Raw genomic sequence first — 26,128 nt, 5'->3', positions numbered from 1 at the left:
TTAGAGGGTGAAGAGCAGGATGTTAGTGGCCCTGGGCTGTGTGTAAGTACATCGCTGATGTCACTGCTATCAAAGGTTGAAAATATGTGGTGTGTAGATATTATTGTGGTGTCAAATAAACTAGATGTAAAGTTTGGCATTCCGCAGTTAGGGCAGTGCCATGAGAGGTTGTTTAGAGACATGTATACAGGGGTGGACATATGCATACATTCGGCATGAAACTAGGTGATGTTAGGTGACTCACATTTAATCTTGACCCAGGTTGTGAACATGAATCAATCCTACATATTTTACCACATTTATTATCTTGGTTAGTTAAATTAACATCAAGACGAGTTGGTTTAGAACTTCTAGTATGACAGGTTGCATTTTTAATAGTGTTTCTCATACAAAAAAATATCACATCACAAGAATCATTTAACATTTAATTTGTTGTTACCATAACTTGAGGCTCTTTCCTGAGGTACGTCAGCAGCGTACACATACCTGAACCTATATGAATTGTTATTTTTGATTTTTTATAACAACTAGATCTTGAATAAGAAATGGATTTTTTTTATCAATTATTTTAAAGGTGTCCAAGGCAATTGAGCCCATTCTACGATGGAAAGTATAAAATCTGCAGGAGTTTTTTATATGAAATCTGATGAACTTCATCAATAATACGAATCGCTCGTTCATGTATTTTTTTCTACCTTTATTTTTCAGGTATTTTGTTCCCCACAAATATCTCAATTCAGAGAGCAGTAACTAAAGTTTGACGTAACAAATGAGTAATAAAGTGTATATTTACTCAGTTTGTCTTGATGATCTTATTTCTTTTAATAACTGAATTTCCATGAAGCCTTTTAAAAACTACTTGAGATATGTAAATTGAAGTTTAATTTAAAAATCAGTTGCAACATGTAGTTTGACTTCATCCTCACATAATATAAAATACCATTTAAATCAAATGCAATCTTTATATCATGTGTTTTATTGCTAAAAGAGATGGCTTGACATTTCTCAGGGTTGGCCTACGTTTTATTTGAAGAAAACTACTGTATCAAAAATAATTGCTGTCTTTCTCGGAGCAGAAATTATATTATGTAAGGAAGATCTAGACTTTGAGACAACGAATTGTAATCAGCATAATAATATAAAGAACATTTGTTTTACAAAAAAAAACAAATCATTTATAAAAATGTCAAATAGGATGGGTCCAAGGATGGAACCTTGTGGTACCCCTTTAAATATGCAAAGCATACTACTTAAATTATGGTTTACTTTTTTAGGATAAATAACTGTATAACAGGTACTTTTGACTATTGCATTCCTATTTATTAGATGGAGTAAGAATCTATGGTCACAAGATTATTCTTGAACAGTATGGATAAGTGTTTGATATGACTATACTTTTCAGTTCTTCGTACTATGAACAACAAAATTATTTATTTTGTAAAAATATTTCCTTTGTATTAGATAAAATAAAAAGGTAATAAAGAAACAGACCGGATTCAACCGTTGCTGGAAAGTTTTTCTGCACGAGTAGTCAGGTCAAGGTCCGAGGCGATGTTACCGGCCTGTTTCTTTTGTTACCTTTGTTTTTTTTATCTGACTTGTACGATGTTCCTAATTAGAAACTATTCCATTTTGAATTTGAAAGATAACCGCATATTTATAAACGAAGATTTTTCTTTTTAAATTCAATACCGGTTTATGAACTACGATTTTTAAAATGTATTTAGTCTTTAATTAATTAGTACATTTGCAAGTGCAGAAAAACTATTCGGCTGGTTGCTACCGACCTGTTTCTTTTGTAACTTCTTTCAATATGACTTGTACGATAGATTCACACTAGAAATTATTCCATTTTTCATTTGAAAGATAATCGTATATTGATAAAAGATTTTTTTTTTAAATTCCATACCGGTTTTAAAGACTGCTATTTTTTTTATGTATTTGGTCTTTAATTAATTAATTCTTTGCTTTGACTTGAGGTCTTTTCAAATCTTTAAGTAGTGTCCGAATAAAATGTATACTATCTTTAAATATATAATGTCTAAAAATAGCAACAATCAACATTCAAACTATTTAAGCGTGGATCAGTTTGTGAAAATAAACTGATACAGTTACTGAATTAAAATTATATAAATGTCTAAGAATATAAATTAAACACACTAATTAATACATTAATAAGTTCTATTAGATCTTAAATAGAAATATTCGTATAATAAATGAAATTATTATATATATAATTAAAAAGCAAATTAACAGATCTAACATTGTTGGGTTGATGTTTAGACGAGTTGTATATATATACTTATTAATTTGTTTTACAGCTAATTTCCTAATGCATGTAGAGCAAAACTTTGGTTAGCTTGCTTGCTTTGTTTGTATATTGAACAATCAAATTAGGATAACACACAATTAAATTCAAATATAATGTATACAGGTTAAACTATGCCTATATATATTGTAGGAAGATGTCAATCTTATTTACAAAGCTTGTTTAAACAATTATACTAGCAAAGCAAGCAAGCTAACCAAAGTTTTACTTTGTAAGCATTAGGAAATCAGCTGTAACAAAATAATTATAATTTGATAATAATTTGTTATATCAAATTAATATTATGTTATATCAAATTGATAATTTGTTTATATCACATAAGAAAAGGTAAATTAGCATGGCTCTATGCTTCCGTAGTATACATAAATATAATATGTTCATGAGCATACGCATATATTACTTAACATATCGTTTTACATTATGGGTTAAAAGACAAGATGGCACGGAGTACCCGGCAGACTCTTTGAGGTTACTGTGTACGGCACTGTGGAGACACCTCCGAGATACTTGTAGGCGGTATGATCTAAATCCATTTAATAAGGAAAACCCCAAGTTTGCCACCTTCCAGCATACGTTAGACGGGAAAATGAAGGATATTGAACGCGTTAATCCTCATGTTCCAAAACGGGCTGAACCCATGATGGGATCACTGCAGAAGAGGAAAACAAACTTTGGATAGCTTTGTTTTGTAACTATGAAAATGATTCAAAATGCCTCTCGTATGCAGTTTATTTTTACAACTGTAAATTATTCGCCTTAAGAGCTGCCGACGAACATTCTGATCTTGAAGCCAATCAATATTCATTCGGAAATAGTGAAGAAGGGTTTTATCTTCAGTTCCAGGGGAAAACTTCCAAAAATTGCCAAGGCGGCATTTACCTCAAAAAGGCTGAAAAAAATGTCTCCGGCAGTATGAAAATACACTCAACTCGCGATGTGTTGTAAAACTGTTCCAGTTCTACCTTTCCGTGATACCTCAGATGGTGCCTTCTACAGACGTCCCATTGCAGGAAAGACAGCATCAGGACACACTAAGTTTTCAAGACAGAAGATTGGAATTCACACAATCCAGGGCTATATGAAAGACATGTGCAAACAGGCCGTTGTGGGAGGCAGAAAAACAGGTCACTCCGGAAAGGTAATCTTTTTTTTTTCTCAATGTTCATTCTTAAACAATTATAGTTATTCGGGGGTATAAAAGTAGTTTGACAGAATTATTTTACAATAAGCCGAAATGTTGTAGATACCAGTCTAGTTGAACAAATTATAAAAAAACAAATGATGTCAGTGGGCTTATATTCTCAGTCTAACGTTTAGTTTAAAAATCGCCCTTTTTTGTGGGTGGTTGATTACATAGGGAATCACTGAAGCATGACTGGAGCCCCCATCAGGGATATTGTTTGCCTTAAATTAGTGGTGAATAAAGGCTTTTTCCCCTGGAGAAGAATCCCAATTTGAAAAAAAAAATGGCTTAAAATTATTCCCAAAAAGACAACTTCTTTCCCAAACAGTGCAGTCTCAGTAGTAATTGTGCATGAATACAAACTGAAAGACAATCATTTATACATTTTTTATGCCTAAAATGACTATATGTGCAGATTTGAGGATCTATTTATGTATCATCACTGAAAAAAGGGGTCTTATTTCAAAACAGGATTTGACTCTTGAAAGGGGGTCTGTAAATTGAAGTTTCAGTCAAATTCATGGTTTATTCTAAATTTCCCAATTTGATGAAAATTGCGCATATTTTCCCAATAAAAAAGGGTAGAGGTAGTTTTGAAAAAAGCCAACAATATCACTGCCCACCCACCCACCATCCTCTCTTAGGTCAGTCAGTAGGATCCGCCACGGAACCTTAGGTTCAAAATGAGAGAGAAAGAGAGAACATATTGTTCAAGCATAAAAGAACTATTCGTTAATAAATTTAGGAGATGGCTACTGGTATTCAAAAGTTTAGAGTCCAAATCTTCGAGCTTGGTGTGCTAATTGACAAAACATTTAAAAGCTTTAGAGTTCTTCCATATATTTCTGTTCGTATATATATACAGCTATAGATTGAAAATATTTTTCATATGGTTTAAATATCCCTTCAATATTTTAAAGATGAAATAATACGATTGCTTTCATTGTTATGAAATATCATTTCATTTCTAGAATATGTCAAAGTACGTGTATGCTTATCCTAGAAAACATCATTTTGGCATGCATATCATTCATTATGTTGTGTTCTATTAATAAATTTCTCACCCTTGTATGATGCAATTCGTTTGGAAAAATAATCAGATGTGTTACAATTTTGTATTGTTAATTAAAGCTATGACGGGTTACTTGCACACACATAAACTTGTCTTTTTTGTTGTGAAAACTGGCCAAAGTGTTAAAAGATTAGGAGATTTTTTTGGTTTTTTTTTGGTTTTAGGAAAAAATGTTACCCAAAACTAATCTAAATCTGAGACAACCCTGTTCTGGAACTAATTCATTATTTGTTCTTCATTTGATTATCATGTTAAATTGTTAACGTTTCATTGCGTACATCGCTTTATGTGCGCCAGTTTTTGGAGTTTTATACAGGACAGTGAGGAACCGTGTTACTTTCCCCTTTCTTGTGAGTGACGAAAACTGCTCAGCGAGTCATGTGCACAACTACAAGGAACATTCATCGGACCCGTTGTCCAAAGGAAAAATTCGTGGCTAACCACAGCGTGAGTTACATTTGAAACATTACAAATCATGTCTTTACATTAGCGATGAACTGTTTTAATATATTTTCCTATGTTTTAAAGAAACTATGAACATTTAACCGTTCAAACTGTTCGTATCTGCGATAGAATATTCATCTATTTATTATTATATAGAACTTTAACAGCTTTATATATCTACGAACTGTTTATCCGTATTTTTAATGGACTTTAATTATCATTGAACACATTGTTAAATTGTATTTATATTTGTATTTTCAGTTTTTCACCATTTGGATTGGTAGTGAAATAAAAGTCAGCTCCTGATTGTTTTATCTTTACTTAAACCCAGTCATCTTGGTTACACTCACTGGTCCGGCCAGTACAACCCCACATCTTTAAATTTGTGATTTTTTTTTCAGGTTACTACTGCAAAAATGCTCTTTCGAGACAATTTTGATGAGCAACTTATAAAGGAGCGCACTGGTCATAAGAGTGACCCGGTCAGAACATACAAACGAACCAGTGAAAACCAAGTTAAAAGGATGACAGATGTACTACAGCCTCCAGCAGATATTAAAACAGTAAAACCCACTGTTCAGAAAATGTCCGAACCTCCGATGCAAATACCAGTTATTCAATCCAACATGGAGGGCAGTTATATAAAATTTTCAAAGGGAGACGTCTATCTTGAATTTAAACTGTAGTATTAAGCTGACTAACAAATATAGTGCAAAAAATGATTATTAAAATATTAGGTTTCAGTGATTTTCTTTTGAATGATAATGCCTGTTTATTAATGTTTAAAACCGTATTTTGTCAGTGCAGTTTAAAATTACAACATTTAATTTTCATTGGATATATTAACGTTGAATTCTAGATTTTTTTGCAGCATAAATGCTTTGTCCTGTTTATTCGTTCGCTTGCTCGCACCGGTCGATACTGCAATTACCAATTTTAATTAGATTTTATTTTTTTAAAATACATTTCCTGTCTTTTTTTTTAAATATGAACGTCGGTACCAGCATTTCTTTACTTTCAGCATTTTCCACAATACTAATCATGTAACCGACTGACGATGTAGCCTTTTTGTGCTAATGCGGCGTAGAGCAACCAACAATCAATCAAAAGTGGGCGTATTTTTTCGGAATAAGAAAATTATATATTTTTTTCACCTTTATCACCCAAATATTGTTTTTGTTTTCGAAATTAGAACTATGATATACGGTATACGGAAAAATAAAAATAAATCAGAACATTGTATTGTCATCTGCTTGACCACAAGATATTTTGCTCATAAAAATTGGGGTTCAGAATACTTTTTAGGAAAAAAACACAGAACACCCCTTTTTTAAGTTAAATGGTCAATTCTTTGACAGTGTACTGATTTATATTGTAAAATACTGGATTCTTTATTTAATAATAAAATTATTGATACCAGCGTAAATGTTTAAAAAAAAATGTCAGGAAATTTGTCGGTGAAACAAAAAGTTGAAATCTTTAAAATGTAAAGTGCCCTTGAACTCACTGTCATGTACGAGTGATTCTATTCATGAAAACAGTCCGTGTAACAAACTAAAAACTATCCGTGTATCATCCAAAAAGAGTCCGTGTAACACCCGTTAATGTATTGTTTTTCTATAGCTCTGCTGGGGGTAAAGTCGTACAACTGCATTTAAACTGAATACCTTACAACAGTAATATTTTCATTTTCCTGTGTATTCATGTTTGTTCAAGGTTATTGTTGATTTTCTGAAATTGTCAAATACCTCATAGCGGTATACTACTATTGCTTTCATTTTTTTACCCCTTGTTTTGATGATTTTATATTTACATTGTTTCATAGATCAAATTTATTCGTTTAGTCATGTTAATATGTCTTTTGATTGAGTTGACCCATTTCAAAAGATATGTTCAAGTGTGTCTCTATATTGTGATGTTACACTGTTGTTGTAGATAAGGTGGATGTCGGTACCTGTTAAAACGTTTATATTCGCTGCAATTGTATGCACCGGTCCTAAGTCAGGAATCTGATGTTCAGGTGTTGTCGCTTGTTAGAGTGATTCTTAAGTGTTTCTAGTTTCTCGTTTTTTATATGGATTAGACCGTTGGGTGTCCCGTTTAATTGGTTTTACACTGGTCATTTTTTAGGCCCTTTATAGCTTGCTGATCAGTGTGAGCCAAGGCTCCGTGTTTAACTTTGACCTTTAATGGTTTACTTTTAAAAATTGTGACTTGGATCGAGAGTTGTCTCATTAGCACGCATACCACATCTTATTATATCTATTTGTGCAGTTCTTGCATTTCGTTTTGGTCATTTGATAATATCATCTGCACAGCTCGGGCATCCTGCATATTTATTTCCTATAGATATTCCCATGTTGTGCGTTTCTAGTTCTGCGAGTAGTACATTAATGTCTTGTTTGTAAAGGTGTGATGATAGTATTCCACCCCGAATTACTCCCTGATCAATACTGAATCAGAGACCAGTATCTCCTTGTCATTTCACAGTTCACGTGCCACCATTGTACAAACGGTATTTCAATATTTCATATCTACTCTTAAAAGTTTTCAACTGTTTGTTCCTGTATGGTATCTGTTTTCATAATATTGTGCTTTTTAAAGGGTGCACCAGTAAACGTCTTGTTGAAGTTTTCATGCTCAATGTTTTTGTTAATAAGTGGGTCAAAATCTCAATTTAACTCATTCAAATCTGATAAAAAAAAAAATAATACATAAAACTCTTTAAAACTTCTACATTTTTCTGTTTTTCTGTTTTATGTTTAGGTCGCTCACATTTAATCTGGACCCAGGTTGTGAACAACACTCAATCCTACAAAATCTACATATTTAACCACATTAATTTTCTTGGTTAGTTAAACTAACATCAAGAAGAGTTGGTTTAGAATTTCTAGTATAACAGGTTGCTTTTTTTTTTTTTTAATGTTCTTCATACAAAATATATCACAAGAATCATTTAACATTGCTTTTACCATAAATTTTTTCTTTATAACAACTAGATCTTGAATAAGAAAATTTATTTTAAGACCAGACAATTGAGCGCATTCTACGAGGTTTAGTGATGGAAAGTATGAAATCTGCAGGAGTTTTTCATACGAAATCTGATGGACTTCATAAATAATACGAAACGCTCGTTCATGTATTTTATCTATCTTTATTTTCCTGGTATTTTGTTCCCCACAGAAATGTCAAGTCAAAGAGCAGTAACTTAAGTTTGACATAACAAATGTGTAATATTTTAATTGACCCAGTTTGTTTAGATGTTTCCCATTTCTTTTCAAACATTTAATTGCCTTGAAGCAAATTTTAAAAATAATTGAGATATGTCAACTGTAAATTGAAGTTTGGTTTAAAATCAATTTTAACTCCAAGTAGTTTTACCTCATCCTCACATGATATTGAAATACCATTCAAATCAAACATAATCTTTTTATCATGTGTTTTGGGGCCAAGAAAGATAGCTTGAAATTTCTCTGGGTTGGCCTGCGTATTATTTGTTGAAAACTACTGTTTTAAATAAGTGCTGTCTTCCTTGGAGCAGAAATTACAATTTGTAAGGAAGATCCAGACTTTGACAAGTATTGTCAGCAGCATAATTATATAAAGAACTTTATTCATTGATGTATTGTTTGTAATGATGTGAAGATTACATTCACCCTGTCTTACTCCCTGACCAATACTGAACGTAAGACCAGTCACTATCTCCTTGTGGTGACGTTTTTGTTTTGTTGCTAGATCAATTTCTACGTTGTTCAAATGTTGCTTTCTATTATCTTTAAAGTTTCAAAAAGTTGTTTCGGTTGTAATCCAGTATTTTTCCAATTATAGTCTTGTGTTCTTCCACCTTGCATGGTTGTGCAAAATATTTGATTTGCATGCCGTACTATAGTCCTATAATATATGAACTCGGGGGCATTATTTTCTATTTCCATTTCCTTTTACTGATTTTGCTATTTTTCTTTTTTATTATTATTATTATCAATGTTCCACTTTTTAGACAAAAAATAAAAAATGAAAATATCAGCTTGAAAACGTTAAATAGTGAATATATAATGTGGATGCATATATTATAGGACTAGCCGTACTATACACCGATACCCAAATATTTCCTTGCTGATGTCATGTGCATAGGTGTACTCATCATCAGCTTCGTTGATGTTGAAAATCGAAAGCAGATGATCATGTAACTAAAAATACAAGATAAAATGCTTAAAAATAATTACAATAAAAAAAAAAAAAAAAAACGACAACCACATTTATATCTTAATTCATTATAAGATAAGAAGCAAAACAGTATGATTATTTACTTGGTTGTTACCAGGCTTAAAATTAAATACGCCAGACGCGCGTATCGTCTACATAAGACTCATCAGTGACGCTCAGATCAAAATAGTAAGAAAGCCATACAAGTACAAAGTTGAAGAGCATTGATGATATCTCATTCCCTGCATACTTAATATGCTCAGTTCTGATACCATATTCATCAGTGACTCCGTTTTTAAGTTATGGAATAGCATTTAATATTACTTTTTGTGTAACCAGTACGTTTTGTACTGTTAAGAAATTTGTTTTTGACATGGAGATATTTTTTAGGGGTAGCTAGATATTTAAAGAGATCTGCAAAGTTTCTCTTTGACTGAAAGGTGTTTTTGCTGTTTTAACACCATCTACCAAGATTTTAGGAGCGTAATTTGTAACACTAGATTGATTTCGTTAATTCATTTGGGGGGAAAACCTTATCATTTTGGTCCTTTTTTAATCTTTCTATTGCTGCTTTTTTCCGTTGTTGACGATGGAAAGTCCTTTTTGCTGTTTTATTTCACCATAAAAAGTGTATGATCATTTATTGGTCGTCCGGCATTGTCTCATTCTCTGTGCTTCTATTTCCTATTTGTATCGGCTCGGTTGTGAGACCCTTTGTTTTCTAAATACAGGTAACTAAATAAAGGCAACAGTAGTATACCGCTGTTCAAAACTCATAAATCCATGGACAAAAAACTAAATGAGTTTTTTATACTGCTTTGTCTGCTGTTTTGTGAGGATGCAAGTTGTTATCATCTGGTTGAGTACGTTTCTAGATATAAGATGTGGTACGTATGAGTGCCAATGATACCACTCTCCATCCAAGTCAGAATTTATAAAAGTAAACCATTACGGTCTTCAAGACATTCTTTCTTGTCAGTTTTTTTTTTCATAAAAGTTTGTAGGTTGTGTAGCTCCTCTTTTCCTTTTCACTCGTCTTTAATCTTTTTGTTTAATTGGCTACGACCGGCAGGTTTGATGATGAGATAATAGTATTGAAAACATCATCGTTTCTATGTGAGATGTTGATTTGCCGTCGTTATGATAGAAGGTTGGCGTTAAATTGTGATCATGTCTTGATGTACGTTCAGTTTGTTGGGTTATATATATTTAGTAAGTTTCTTATCTTGACTTGTTGCTTTCCTTTATTAAACTTCCATGCATATCACCACAGAATGCGATCGTATGTGTTTCTTCATATTTATCCATTATAGCCTGTAAGATGTATAGATTAGCTCGATATTCTATGTAAGAGTTGGTTTTTTGGTGGTTGGCATCTACGCATTCACAAGGCAGTTAGGTTTGTTCATAGTTTGAATTTCTACATTCATTTCCGTCTTCTAGTTTATTTCACATGAGAGTCCAAAGATTTTGGCATCCCCTTCTTCTCTTTGTATTTGAAAGTTTGTTATTGGTTCGTTAACATCATGGAACGACTATGATTGATCTTGTCAAACTACAATAGTGTAGCATATAATCAAAGTCGCCTGAACAACCCTAGTTACACAGTCAACAAATGAGCTGCGTCGGATAGAAATCGACCTTATGCAAGTGTACGTAAATATGTATTGATGTTGATATGCATATGGTCGATTTCTATCCGACGCAGCTCAATTATATAACATAACCAGCCGTCTTCTAGTATATAGAACTGGTGCTATTTGTAAAACAACTGTTTCGACAAACAAACATGCGATTGTCCTCAAGGGACTACAAGAACAAGTTGATAAGAGATATAGAACACAGAACTGAACAAGCAACGAGGCAACACACTACGAAATCTCTCGGACAATAACGACCTGGTCAATGGAAGCAGGATGATTGAATAACTAAATACAGTTAACGGCAATGAAACATGCACCAAATTTAATAAAAGAAATTACAACAAGAAGCACCTACTAGTATTACATTACTAGTACATGAAATCATTTGGAACACTATTAATGCCAGAAACTAACAGAACAAGAGATAGAAATGCACTTTTAGTGTTGTGTTCAAAGGTACCAAAAAGTTAAAAAAAATGTATTCCTTAGAGCAATAACTGATCTTGTTTTAATCAAATATAAAAAAAATCTATAACTAGTTAATGTTTTACACTCTTTAATTTGCATGCACAGTGTTTTCTTCCCATATCAAAATAGTGACAATTTGCTACATTGAAAGGAAATATCGCAGTTCTATAGCTGTAAACCCTATTAAATGCAATGCTTTAAAGCTGTTTAAAAAAATAATTTTATAGCCAAGTGCATTGTCTTCCCTTTTCCAGGAGTGACATTAAGAACAACCTTATTCAGAGTGGATCTGAGCAAACTTCTTACAGGGATGCATTTATCCATTTTTACAGGACATACGTTTCCCCAGTCCATTTGACTTGCATTTTGTGTTCTAAGTTTGTGGTGTTAACAGGATAAACATACTAATATATAAATAATATTACAGGGTCAATTTACAACAAATTTAATCGCAAAATTGAGAAAATTGATAAATTGAAAATCCCTATTATCAGAACTGTGCTGTTGAGACAAAAACGAGTTATCTTTCTTTCAGCATTTTTCTGAGAGAGTTTTAGAGACTGATTCCGCAGCAAGCGTGAAAACTTAACAAATCTAATAAGAAAGAAAAACAATAATACATACTACAAGGGTAATTGGTTAATACAACTATAATTACCTGGCCTCATGACGTCCCCCATCAAGACCCATGGTTTAAATGTGTGGGATGTATAAATACATAGCCATGTCCGATCGGAATGATGATAGTTATGAAAGGTACCAGGCTTATCATTTAATACGCCAGGTTGCGATCTCAAACGTTGAGAGCGCCTTGCACATTCATAATGTATAAACTTGTGATCAGATTTAACGACTTATATACACCGGCCTTGGCTATTTCTTAAATTACCAAACATTTAAATGCGATACACAAGTCAATCCATGGGGCTTTTGAAATTGAATAGAAATTTTAAATCTGATGTACCGTGTTAATAGTGCCATACGTTTAGCCACAATAGCAACCGAACAAAAATGAGGAGAAAATGCAGATTTAATTGTTTAGATATTCGATATTGTTCAAATTTTGAAACTGACAATGTTTAACCGAAAACTTTTTTTGCAAGACTTATCTTCTCAAGCACTCTTTTTTTTGTTATGTCTACTACTTTGCAACCATAAAAGATATTCAAATTGCTTGTTACAGCCTCAGAATGTTACGTATAATTTGGACTGAAGAGTTCCATCAACTCTAAATAAAAAGCCATGTTTTTCTTCTGTATTTTAGTTAAGGAAAATGCCTCTGTTACAAATAAACCATAAGTTATAGAGACCTGGTGTCTTTTGTTAATAGGTCATTGGTAAAAAAAATGAAAATGATGTCTTGGTCAATGTTCAATGTCGTGTTCTAAAATTTTGTTTCAGCTTATTAACCGTATGAGGTATCGACAAAATATTACTGTTAGATGTTACATGTCTATTTTTGTGAATTTTGATTTTAAGGTTGATGAAATTTAAAAGGAATTTACTCCCCTCTAGAAATAGAGTACAATGTCAAACAATTTTGATTTTCTAGATTCTAACAATGCTAAAAACTCATGATAAAGCCATAGGGTTTTTACATTGGTAGACTTATGATCTTGAAGAAGTCAACCGGAGTTGGCCGTATGCAAACCGGAAGCTGTCGTTTTCTTTACCGATTATATTTAGAAGATCATAGAACCTTATATTTTGTAATCATTGTGAACTAGCCAACTAGTTAATCTAACTCTCTTTCACCTTGTAATAGTATTAATAAATCTGATCTTTCTACGCTTAACACAAGTATTCCACATTCCAAACTTAAAAACGTTCTTTCACTAAATAATTTAAAATGTGGCGAGTATGTCAAACGCATCTATCCAATCGAACTAGAGATAAGGATACTACAGATACAGTTAAGTCGGCCCCATATCTTGACTTACATCTAGTAATTGACAATGAGGGTCGGTTGAAAACAAAACTTTACGACAAAAAAGATGATTTCCGCTTTCCAATTGTGAACTTGCCATTTCTTAGTAGCAACATTCCAGCAGCACCTGCATACGGGGTATATATCTCCCAATTGATACGATATTCCCGTGCTTGTAGTTCCTATCATGATTTTCTTGATAGAGGGTTGCTGCTCACAAGGAAGCTATTAAACCAAGAGTTCCAAATGGTGAAGTTAAATCATCCCTTCGTAAATTTTACGGACACCATCACGAGTTAGTTGACCGTTGTGGATATCAGATATGTTCCTTACGTTGTTACTACAATCCCCTTCCCTTTCATGAATGTGACCTACCTAAATAGACTATTTACCGGCTTTGTTATACCATAAGCAACACGAAGGTTGCCACATGTGGAGCATGATCTGCTTACCCTTCCGGAGCACCTGAAATCACCCCTAGTTTTTGGTGGGGTTCGTTACATATTCTTTGGTTTTTTATGTTGTGTCATGTGTACTATTGTTTGTCTTTTTCGTTTTTAGCCATGGCGTTGTCAGTTTATTTTCGATTTATGAGTTTGACTGTTCCTCTGGTATCTTTCGTCCCTCTTTTGATACCGGAAATGAAAGTTTGTTAGTCAAAAATAGCAATTTATGCGACACTGGAAGTCACTTTGATTCAACCGGAAGTGGCTCATCATCTCCCCCTAATCTATGAAAAAAGTGCCGTTTTACATTTGTTTTGTTAGAATCAATTTGATAGAAACAATACTTTTCGCATCAGACATACTGTTCTAATCCAAATTGTATACTAATAGGGACGGAAAGATCGTCAATTGTTAATTTAACAAATGTTTTTTTTTAAATCGTTTTTTCCCTTAACCTGCACATTTTCGTCCATTATGAAACCTTGTACTTGGTTAGCTTTAGAACTATTGATCTGAGCGTCACGGATGAGTCTTATGTAGACGAAACGCGCGTCTGGCTTATTAAATAGCCAACGCAAAACTTATTCTGCCACTGAGGACCAAAGTACTCAACTTTCGAAAAATTGGTATGTGCACTGACTGAAATTTAATCTTAAATGCATGATTTTTTTAGTTGTTATTTGATTTGAACTAGCTGTCATTATCGGCGAGTACGCTCAGATCTGTACTTTGTGTCTTTTTGTTATTGGGATTTACAAGTACCCGTCCACGTCCATTTGTTTTTCTCTGATGCGTAAAGGCTTTTTCACTATTTTTTTCTTAATCGTTCTTAATATGATCTGTTACACCACTGCCTCAGTTAAGGGGGATAGTTGGGATTTCGCCATAAACATGTTTAACCCTGCAAGAATCTGTATGTATGTATCTGTCAGGAGCCTTTAATTCAGTGGTTGTCGTTTGTTGCTGTGTATCATATTGGATTTTCATTAAAAATAACTGATACAGTAACTTAATTAGGCCGTTGGTTTTCTCGTTTGAATTGTTGTACATTTGTGATTTCGGGGAGTTTTATAGCGGACTGTGCGGTATTGGCTTTGCTTATTGTTAAAGGCCGTACGGGGACCTATAGCTGTTTAATTGTGTGTAATTTTGTCTATTGATGATAGTTGTCTCAATAACATCTTCTTTTTTATATGTTTGGTTTTATTTACCAACTGTTAGTGACATGTATTCTAAGTTGATTGACCAACATCACCAGACTGCATGATTATCTGCGATGAACTAATAGATGTGATAAATGGACTATTAACCAATATGACATAATAAACGACGAATACGAATCTTTAATATTTGCAATTTCGGAAAGTATATAAATTGTAGTAAAATCTAATTTGTTAAGCCTAGCATGCGATTAGACAAATATATTAAGTTCAAATCTATAACTTTTCCAATATTTCAATGCATAAGTGTACACATCGATGGCGTCTAATAGCTTGCAGAACATAAAACAAACCTTTTAATCTGTCGTGAAATAAAAGCTTGGGAAAAGGGGATGGGATACACATTAAAATGTTTGTTCGACTCTATTTCATAACTAAATAAAACGGTTAAAGGATTTTTTCACTCACTTTGTGATACTCACTATATGTTTTAATATATAACCGTATCGAACTGTCAACTAATTAATACACAAGTAAACCAAGGAATTATTGCAAAAACTACATTAGCATCCATGTCTTGGGTTTTTGTTATCATCCACCTAAAGGTTGCCATGTAATCATTTTGATATATTTCGGCTGTTGGGAACATTTTGACAAACTAAATTTATCACTTCAAAAGTTTCCGAGTAAAATAAACAAACAAAAAAAGCATATTAAAGTGTTTTAATCTACAATAGGCTTAGAAGGCGAAAGATATGTATTCCCCGAAATTTTTATGATATCAGATTGGCAGTTAAGAAAATTAACTGAATATGATATAAAGCTTTGTCATATCATTTCAGAGTATATATATATATATTGAGAGAAATTGGGCACTAACCGGGTGATTATATTAAGCTTATTATAGCAGAAGCTTTTACAAAAAAAGTTAGAAAACACTACTCAATAAAATAAACTAAACGGTCCATAACGAAAGATGTTTAAAAAACTGAAAATCGAAAGACATGTTACTTGATTTTTCAGTAGTAGCTCTTTATTCGAAGACGTTGTTAGTGATCCCTCATTGCTTAACATGCCATTTTAGATAATTCTAAATCATCAGACACCGCCTACTCATTTAACGAGCTAAACTCTAAAGTCGCGGGAAACCATGGCTACCCCTTATAATGGATGGTTGTGTAAATAGTTATCAAAGGTACCAGGATTATAATTTAGTACGCCAGACGCGCGTTTCGTCTACATAAAACTCATCAGTGACGCTCATATCAAAATATTTATCAAGCCAAACAATTACGAAGTTGAAGAGCATTGAGGATCCAAAATTCCAAAAAGTTGTGTCAAACACGGCAAAAACCGTACAAACATTATCTTTATTAAATTAAAGAAACACCTGTTGAAATTAAAATGGCTGGCAATTTTTCTAACACAACAAGAACTTTCCAACAAATATCTAGTGAATCAAAATACCAGAACAAATTGGGTATATCTGAATTTGAAAGTTTGTGTATGCATGCACAGGAAATGAAAGATCAAATTGTGGGGAAAAAGATTTCTGGATTTATACAACATATAGCAGTGCTACCACCTTACATTATGTACTGGACTGAAATGGATATACGCATTTGGCACGACATGGAAAAACAAAAACCAAGCACTGTATATTGAGATGCAACAGGTAGTATTTTAAGCCATCGCAATGACAACTTGAAATATTATTACTAGTACTATGAATTAGCATGTATTAATCATGTAGCAGGACAACCAGTAATACCTGTTTGGTCAATGATTTCGTCTCTTCATTCCACTGCATTGGTTAGATTTTGGCTTGCTGAATTTCGTAGGTCTGAGATAAGATATATGGCCATGCAAATGCATCTATCACCCATCAAGTAAACAAACAGAAGCATGGCTTTCACCCAGGCGTCTTTCAGTCATTCCCAAAAAATGGGTACAATTGCAAAATTACAGTGTCGCCGGCGTATACCCAGAAATTGCAAGCTTAATATATGTCGCTGATATATTTTTCGTGTTCTTAGTGATTAAAATGTATACTGAAATAAAATCATATCCTTTTTTGATGTAAATCGTAAATATATTTGTGTGATTTTAACATTCATAAGACGGAAATCACACCAAATACGCATGTCGCCAAGAAAAACTCCAAATATCGGTGTGAATTAAAATACTTCATTTCATCTAAATCATGATAAGACTTACACTTTTTATCTGACTATATATTTTTTTTCAACCACAAAAATATTTTAGAACCAAAAGTTATTATATACACTTTGTTTCACACAATAAACCAATGTCGCCGATTAACGTATAACCTACCGTAACGTATCTTCATGAATCATCAGAACATATTTATACGATTGGAAAACATGCCCAATATGACTTTTAGCAATGTTGATACGTCAAATTTTAAAATGCTGCCTTTAACCTTTGATGCAATGAAATGAAAATTGAAAAAAATCTTTTTCTCTTTTTTTTCGATTGTCGTATATAAGAATCTAACCTACGTAACGTGTATTCTGGAACGTTCTAACCAAGGACAACTCAAATGATGATTATTTTACTGAAAGGACCCATAAAGCTTCTCATTAATCAGTTTTCATAAAGCAACTCAACAGTGTTGTTACAAGTTTCCAAAATAATGTAAATAAAACTAACCTCCGTTCAAATAACCTCCGTGACGCAGTTGTTACAGTTTTAGTGTCGGACGTTTTTATCAGTATCAGCGGCTACTGACACCGCCGGAAGTAATTTTTGTAGCAGACAGCTTTTATTATAAATGATACAGACGAACAAAATACAGATATTGAGAATATTTTTATTGTTTTGAGAAAGGTAGGTTAACTTATTTTTTCCCTACTATGTGAACAACATTAAAACGTATAATAAACGTTATATCAGCCATTTTCTGGGATATAAAATAGTCTACAATACAACTTGTGCAAATACGACGACAATCACAACTTTAACAGCGGTGTATAGGCAAAAATTATCAAGAATATTTATAACTCATCAATGTAACGGAGGTTATGCAAATAAAAAAAAATATCCAAACATGCAAACACGAACATTACAATTAAAGTTCTTGTACATTGTTATAGATACCAAGTCAGTCCATCAATTACCACTAATAAATATAAAAAAGAGGCGTTATTCATAGACGACATCATTGATTTACGTTACGGAGGATAGAAATTTAAGAAAAAAAAAGTTTTTTCTTTTATAGGACTTTACTGTTCTTCGATAAGGATTTACTAAGGAAAATATTTAATTCTGTTGTCTTGATAGTCATTTAATTCCAATATTTACATTCATTTATATGTTTGATGTTGGTACGAACTGGAATTGTCCGTTATGGAGGTTTTAAATGTCGTTACGGAGGATAGAAATTTTCGAAATGAAAACTAGTTGACTCAAAAACTTCATGGTCGAGTATATATACATAATAGTATGTATGTGAGTGTTTGATGGATTGTGTGCGTGTTCTCTTGCTTGCTTGCGCATGCGTTTTTATCAATACAATGTTTTTCCATTCTTTTTTTAACATTACAATTATTATCAATACATTATTTCTTTTCTTCTAGAAAATGCCACTGAGTAATGCAGAAAGACAGAGACGATATAGAGAGAAACAAAAAGCCAAAAAACCAGTTGCATATCTCAAGAAAGAAGCTCAAAGAAAAAGAGATGCATATATTCCATCGCATTTACTTTCCCCTGATGCTTTAAAGAAAAGGAGAGAAGAACTGTGTAAATAGTCAAAACGGCATTACAGAAAGTCAAACGAGTACAAAATGAAACAATCGAAGTTGCAGGACCTTCCACCTCGTCCACACTGATAGTCAAGTTGCCAATCACCAACGTGAAAAAGGGAAAGCAAGTGAGAAAAACATACCGAAGATCGTTAAGAACAGCCTATAGAAAGAATAGTGAACTGTCTGATAAGAATATAGAACTAGAAAGAAAGAATAAAAGGTTACAGAAGAGAATAGAGCGTTTGAATAAAAAGAAACCTTCAATGATGTTAACATCTACAGATGCGGAGGACGCAGACATTTCCAGTATGGATAGTGAGGCGGGCATTTCTGTCAATGAAATGACCCCTAGATCCAAAACTAGAACAGAAGTCAATTCATTGAAACTAGATAGGAAAAGAGCAGCACAAGTAAGAAAAAAACTACTACTTTCCAACACAGTGCTCCATAGCATACAGTCATCAGTTAAACAGAAAAAAAAGAAAGGCATTAAATCTATCTGGTCAGTCCTGATTTCCAAGTACCGGTGTTCATCAGCCTTGAGTAGATCTCTTGGTATTAACAGAAAGAAGGTTAGTGCTTTGTCAAAAGCAAGGAAAGGCAAAGCTATGTCCGAACAGGTCAAACATATAGTAATAGAGTTCCTAGAAAGAGAAGATAACAGTACTACATTGCCAGGCAAGAAAGATACCAAAACAACAAACAAAGAAACCAAACAGAAACATGTTTTGTCCGATTATGTAATGAACTTGTACGAAAAGTTCAAACTGGAAAACCCGACAATCCATATATCAAGAACAGTATTTTACAAGTTAAGACCTCCTCATATAATTCTCGCTGACTTTGCAAACCGAAAAACATGTCTGTGTTCGAAACATCAGAATTTGGCTTTGAAAATAAAGGGTCTATTTTTGTTTTCTTTTATGTGTTAATGGTTATTCAGAGAAAGTATAACCTCCGTTACAAGAAAATATATTTGAAAATAACATATTTCATCTTAATGTCAGTGCACAATTATATCTTTTTCCTAATATGGTAAATGATTTTTACTTTTTGGTTACTAGAAATATAAAATTAAGGTGAACATTATTCGGTTTAGGTAAAAAAATATTACTTAGTGAAAGTCGTTGAATCGTTACGGAGATTTTGACATGAACAAGTCCATTTGACTAAAAGAAACATATAATTTGATAGAAAACAGTTTTTTTAGTTTGTATTGTCAATAATTTGTTTTGAAAAGCTAGCATTAAAGAGTTGAGTGTTACTTTGTATCAGCATTTGAATACTGGTTTGATATTAACCTCCGTAACAAAGATAGGGTGTGGATTTACAAGCATAAAACATTCATACCAGTGATTCAAAACATATATAATGGGTTTTTTCCTGTAAAGGTGTATTATGAAACTAGAATAGTATACAACATAACAATTCATAAGTTTAAATTCATTACTAATTAAGTTGTGAAAACTACTAATTTGAATTAATTTTTAAACACTATTTTAATTTAGACCTTTAAATTGGTATTTGCTTTCAATATATACAGAAGAATGCACATAAATCATTTTGTTATGGTGGTAAATGTTAGCCATTTCATATGAGCCTTGGTTTACATTTTGTGTTTCTCTCTGATGCAATGTTTCCGGTGACTTTATACAACACTAACCTCCGATACGTTCATACTTACCTTGTCTTTGAAAAAATGCTAAAACTTGAAAACCACTTAAATGGTGTAAGTAAAAATTTAAAAAATGACAGACTAGATATAGACACAGAAGATAACAGCACTCTCTCGCTGCTCAGTTGAGATTTTTTTTTACTGTGTCTACATTCGAATTGTACCCATTTTTTGGGAATGACTGTATTATCAGAATTTAACAATGAAAACCTGAACACATTTAGAAACAGGGCATATAGAAAAGTAACTGGTGCGGCCACAGATAATGATTTTCATGGAACTTTCCCTCATACCTGTCTATCCCATGTCATGGGTTCATTTCGCAAAATTATCAAAGATCACTACAAAACCAATTATGATTTCGGAATGTACTTCTTTAGTACTTTTTTTAAACTCGGCAACACTTACAGATTTAGAGGAAAGATTAAGGGCAATTTAATACGTTCTGTCATCAACAGTTTTAGACAAAAAGACATTGGAGTTCATTGAGTTCATCAAGAAAAAGTTTCTACTTTAGACATGGACAGAAACGCACTGGCAGACATTTGTACCGATAGCCTGTATTCAGGGGATGCAAAAGTTACGGAAATGTTTACTGAGGAAGTAAACCCAGATTTTTTGACTGAAGAAGATTTTGATATGATGTCCACTAGAAATGAATTTTGTTATTGTTAACCAACAATATTTTGCAGACAGTGAGGAATGAGCTTGAGGAATTACCGATACTTAAACAGTTACCTCGAAACAATAGATATTCTCCCGTCCTACTAGATAAAATACACTAATTGTACATACCAACAATACCATTATGGACAAACCTTCTTCTGGGGGACCTATCCAGACACGGAACAACAAATGGTGTATAACAGAACTTATCCCTCTGATGTTGTACGTGGAAACACAAAAATTGAAAAAAAGGTTTCAAATACTGAAACATATACAAATTGATGGGAAAACCACTAATCGTTTGGATGAAATATACGTCCAGTTGAAAGATCACATCACTGTTGTACAAGAACTTGCCGTTTTAAAGTCCATAAAATCTGACCATCGGGTAGTCACAAGGAAGGGTAGGAGTACTTAGACTATTGAAGAACGTTGGGACAAAAGAAACAAGTAACTTCCGATACAGAACTTGAAGGATAAAAGCACAGTAACGCCGAAAAAAAAAACCAGTTCTCAATTAGAAATCAACAAACAAAGTAGAAGTGAAGGGAAACGTTGAAAGGAAATCGAACTCCCAGAACACTGATAAGCCGGTGGATAAACAAACTAGGATGTTTAAAGATGATAATCGATTGACTTGTAACCTGAAAGACCTTAAGAACAACAAATATCTTCAAGAGATTTACAGAGACATGGGCAGATTTTACAACGAACAATCATTTTTACAGGTGGTGAAAGCTTGGACTGCAGAGAAACAGTTCATATTTATTGTTAAATGTTCTATCTTAATAATACGTTCTAATTGCAGAATGTTGTATCCCACCTTAGTGAATATAATTTAAAGATGTGGTATGATTGCCAATGAGACAACTATCCACAAAAGACCAAAATGACACAGAAATTAACAACTATAGGTCACCGTACGGCCTTCAACAATGAGCAAAGTCCATACCGCATAGTCAGCTATAAAAGGCCCCGATTAGACAATGTAAAACAATTCAAACGAGAAAACTAACGGCCTTATTTATATAAAAAAATGAACGAAAAAAAAAATATGTAACACATAAACAAACTAAAACCACTGAATTATAGGCTCCTGACTTGGGACAGGCACATACAGAAATAATCTGGCGGGATCCCAACCCTCCCCCTAACCTGGGACAGTGGTATAACAGTACAACATAACAACGAACTATAAAAATCAAAAATCAGTTGAAAAAGGCTTAACTCATCAGATGGACAAAAATACAAGTGGACGTGGCTGGGTACTTATACATCCCGACAAAAAGCCCGTCTAAACGTTGCAATGGACTTGTATGTTCTGACAATTCTTAAGATTTCTGGCAAAAACGGGATTACAAGTTGGAGGTGGGTGATATCAATGCGATATTCACTTATCAGCATCAAGGATTATACAAAGTGGATGCTCTGCCATAAATAATTGTACAATAGTTATCAAAGGTATCAGGATTATAATTTAGTACGCCAGACGCGCGTTTCGTCTCCATAAGACTCATCAGTGACGCTCATATCAAAATATTTATAAAGCCAAACAAGTACAAAGTTGAAGAGCATCGAGGATCCAAAATTCCAAAAAGTTGTGCCAAATACGGCTAAGGTAATCTATGCCTGGGATAAGAAAATCCAAAAAATTCAAAGTTTTGTAAACGGGAAATTTATAAAAATTACCACATTATTGATATTCATGTCAACACCGAAGTGTTGACTACTGGGCTGGTGATACCCTTGGGGACGAAACGTCCACCACCAGTGGCATCGATCCAGTGGTGTAAATAGTTATCAAAGGTACCAGGATTATAATTTAGTACGTCAGACGTACGTTTCGTCTCCATAAGATTACCTATATCGGTTTGAAAATGAATCGTCAATTTCTTTCGACAACTTTACGCTTGACTGATTTTAGAAAAAAAGTTACGTGCTTGGTTACAGAAAAGAGGGGAGAGTCGAGTGCACCGCTATTTTACGCACGGGTGATTTTTTCATGGTTGTTTGGAAAGCTGTGCTTAAGGATTATGTACCCTTGTGGTGATTCAATGCTAAACATATGGAAATTTTATAGAAAATCCACAGCCTTTATCCTTGTACTCTCATATTTGGCAATTTGATGACTGATAGATATAGGATTATTGCATGCAGTGCTAGCATTGATTTCCGAAAAACAAGTTTATTAATGTAGTTATTGGTTAAAACAAATAAAAATATGGACCAAATCAAGTACACCTTTAAGGGTGCGCTCGAATTTAGTGACTCAGCACGAGGTATTTTGGAATTTACAGGTTAGTTACAACATTTTGTAGAAAATGAACACTAGCACATCATAAAAGCAAGTGAGTTATCTATGTTTCAAATTTTATAACGAAAATCTCTGTATTAAAGGCTGTGGATTTTCTTTAAAAATCTTGGTTTATTTGCCACAAAGTACTCTTTTTCTAGTAAATGCAATGAAACAGTAAATAATTATGCTTTCCATCAAGTTTCCCCTTGGTATATGTACTAAATGCCTTATCTCTATTATTCATTATATCTGTAGTTTTGATACAATTGAAGTTTGAAAAATTCGTACAAAAATGGCTACAGAAGGGGTCATAAACCTTAAGATTTGAACTTTCCATTCCTTTTTTGCAAGCCACTACAATAAACTAAGGCGTAGATGCCAAGACTTTCAGAAACCAGAGACATGAAGTTTGGGGCATGGTGCAAGTAGACATTTTAAGTCGTGAAATTGCACACAGAATGCAGTACTCAGCCTCGACAATTACCAGATTTATCCAAAGATTCAACCGAACTGGGTCTTTGAATTATAGACCACGTCCTGGAAGTCAGAGAGCAACTACTGCCCAACAGGATCGTCTTCAGCATCTGCGAGATAGTTTCCGTACGGCTGTCCAAACAGCCCGGGAGATTGTTGGCGTCCATAGGAGACAAATTGAAGCAAATACGGTGAGACTGTCGGCGTCCTTAGGAGACAAATTGAAGCAAATACGGTGAGACTGTCGGCGTCCATAGGAGACAAATTGAAGCAAATACGGTAAGACGCCGTTTTCGCAGCAGTGGATTAAGGGCACGGAGGCCTTTCTGTGGTAACATGCTGACAGCAGTACGACGCCAAAATCGCCTTAGATGGACACAACAGCGTCAGAATCACACAGGCAATGCACCACTGTCTAATGGAATGACGAATCAAGATTCCATCTTCGCCGTATTGATGAACGAACTCGTGTGTGGAGACAAAGAGGAGAACACTATGCAGATTCGTGTATCCAAGAGACAGATCGTTGGGGTGGTGGTAGTGTCATGGTATGGTAAGGAACATCATTCAACCATAAAACTCCACTAATCACTATCAATGGCAATTTAAACGCTCAACGCTACATTCATGAAGTTTGACGGTCGACCGTTATACCGTTTATGGCTAGACATCAATATGTTAATCTTTTTCAGCAAGATAACGCTCGTGCACACTCTGCACGACTCACAACTGCGTTTATCAAAAACAACCATGTATGTTCAAACATTACCATGGCCAGCCTTTTCGCCGGATTTGAGTCCAATTCAACACTTGGACAAGCCGTAAGACGACGACAGCCACCACCAGTTACGCTGCGCCAACTTGAAATTGCAGTGCGGGAAGAATGGACAAACATTCCACAACACCGTATCCGACGTCTGGTCAGGTCAATGCCACGTCTTTGTAGAGATTGCGTTGCAGCACGCAGTGGACACATTCGTTATTGAGACTGAGTTAGTGAATTGTAGCAATGTGTTGCATAAACGTATTGCATTCGAATCGTGGTAATTGAACATTTTTGTATGACTGTTATCTTAAGATAAACCCTTTAACTGTCATTAACAATTACTGTACAGAAAATACTATTTTGTACAAAAATGTTATTTAAAAAAAAAAAGTGTTGCGTTTTCATTGGCACTCAGTATATATGAAAATAAAATAGTGATGTTTTCATGTACTAAAGGGCAACATAGGCGAGTGTTTGTTAAATTTGACTGAAAATCTGACTCTATTCGTATTTTAAAACGTCTTTCCATCGGATAGAAAAAAGAGGACTGACAAACATGATACAGATGTATGCAGTACAAACAGTCGGAGACCATTATAGCCAAGGAAAACAGGATAGAAGCCCATGTTCGGAAAATGCATCTGACTTTGGAAAATGCCGGATTTCACTGCTTTTTATGCAAGTTTAGATGTGATGACGGTAATAAAGACCCAGCTAATTAATATCCCTGTCAACAATGAAAAAGTGTATTTTCGACGTGCAGTTTTTTTCTACAATTCTTAGACTCCGTGATTCAGCAGTTCAATATAAGGTTTGGTGAACATGCTGCTTCCGTTGTAAGGGCATTGACTTCGATTCCAAGCAACATTCACCACACAACAGATGACATTGTTGGTTACTACGAAGTGGACATGCCATATCCTGCCTCTTTGAGACACGAGTTTCGACTCTGGAACGAGTAATGGGGAGACCAGACCGACAAACCGTCTACCGTAACAGACCCAAGAGCGTGTAGTACGATTTTTCCAACCATCGTAAAATTCTGAGCTTACTTTTATTGACCAGCGTAACATCCAGTTCTTCAAAAAGGAAACTCCTCATTGAAATATATTAAAAACCTTTTCGCGCAGTACAATGGGAGAAGAACGCTCAAATGAACTGTTACTTTTGTATGTTCATAAAAACATTGAACTTAACTACATGTATGAAATCGACGAAATACGAGGAAGATGCTTCTGGTAAATCCTGGCTTAGACGTCATCACTAGAAACTCTGATTAAAACGTTTTTGTGAGCTTCATTTTATTGCTAAGTGAATAAAGTAAAACATCAATTATATTAGTATGTATGATCAGATGCATCAGGGTGCGAATCACAAATTGCATTCTTCAGATGCTAGTTGTAACCATTTTATAATTGACTGACTTGGCTATGGAGATTTTTCCATGTCCATTTCAGCTCGTTACGTTTGCGCAGATTGGTCCTAAATTACGCGGGAAAAATCCACTTTTGGGCGACAAAACGCATTTACCTGTTGAAAAGCTACTATATTTGCGCGGATTTATACAAAAACTTAAAATCCATCACTTTTTATTAAAAAAAAACCA

General features: G+C 33.9%; 1 protein-coding gene across 1 annotated transcript; it reads left to right on the top strand.

Annotated features, from left to right (window-relative positions):
* Nucleotides 1-2,627: 2,627 nt before the first annotated feature.
* On the top strand, nucleotides 2,628-5,864 carry LOC143047046 (uncharacterized). The gene is made up of 2 exons (XM_076220030.1): nucleotides 2,628-3,467; nucleotides 5,430-5,864. Exons 1-2 carry the CDS (start codon nucleotides 3,264-3,266, stop codon nucleotides 5,712-5,714), a joined length of 489 nt encoding a protein of 162 aa, XP_076076145.1. The 5' UTR covers nucleotides 2,628-3,263; the 3' UTR covers nucleotides 5,715-5,864.
* Nucleotides 5,865-26,128: the final 20,264 nt, after the last annotated feature.

This window comes from Mytilus galloprovincialis, chromosome 9 (genome assembly GCF_965363235.1).
Source record: "Mytilus galloprovincialis chromosome 9, xbMytGall1.hap1.1, whole genome shotgun sequence".
In the NCBI taxonomy this organism is placed as follows: domain Eukaryota; kingdom Metazoa; phylum Mollusca; class Bivalvia; order Mytilida; family Mytilidae; genus Mytilus; species Mytilus galloprovincialis.
This window is presented reverse-complemented; position numbering and strand designations above follow the sequence as displayed.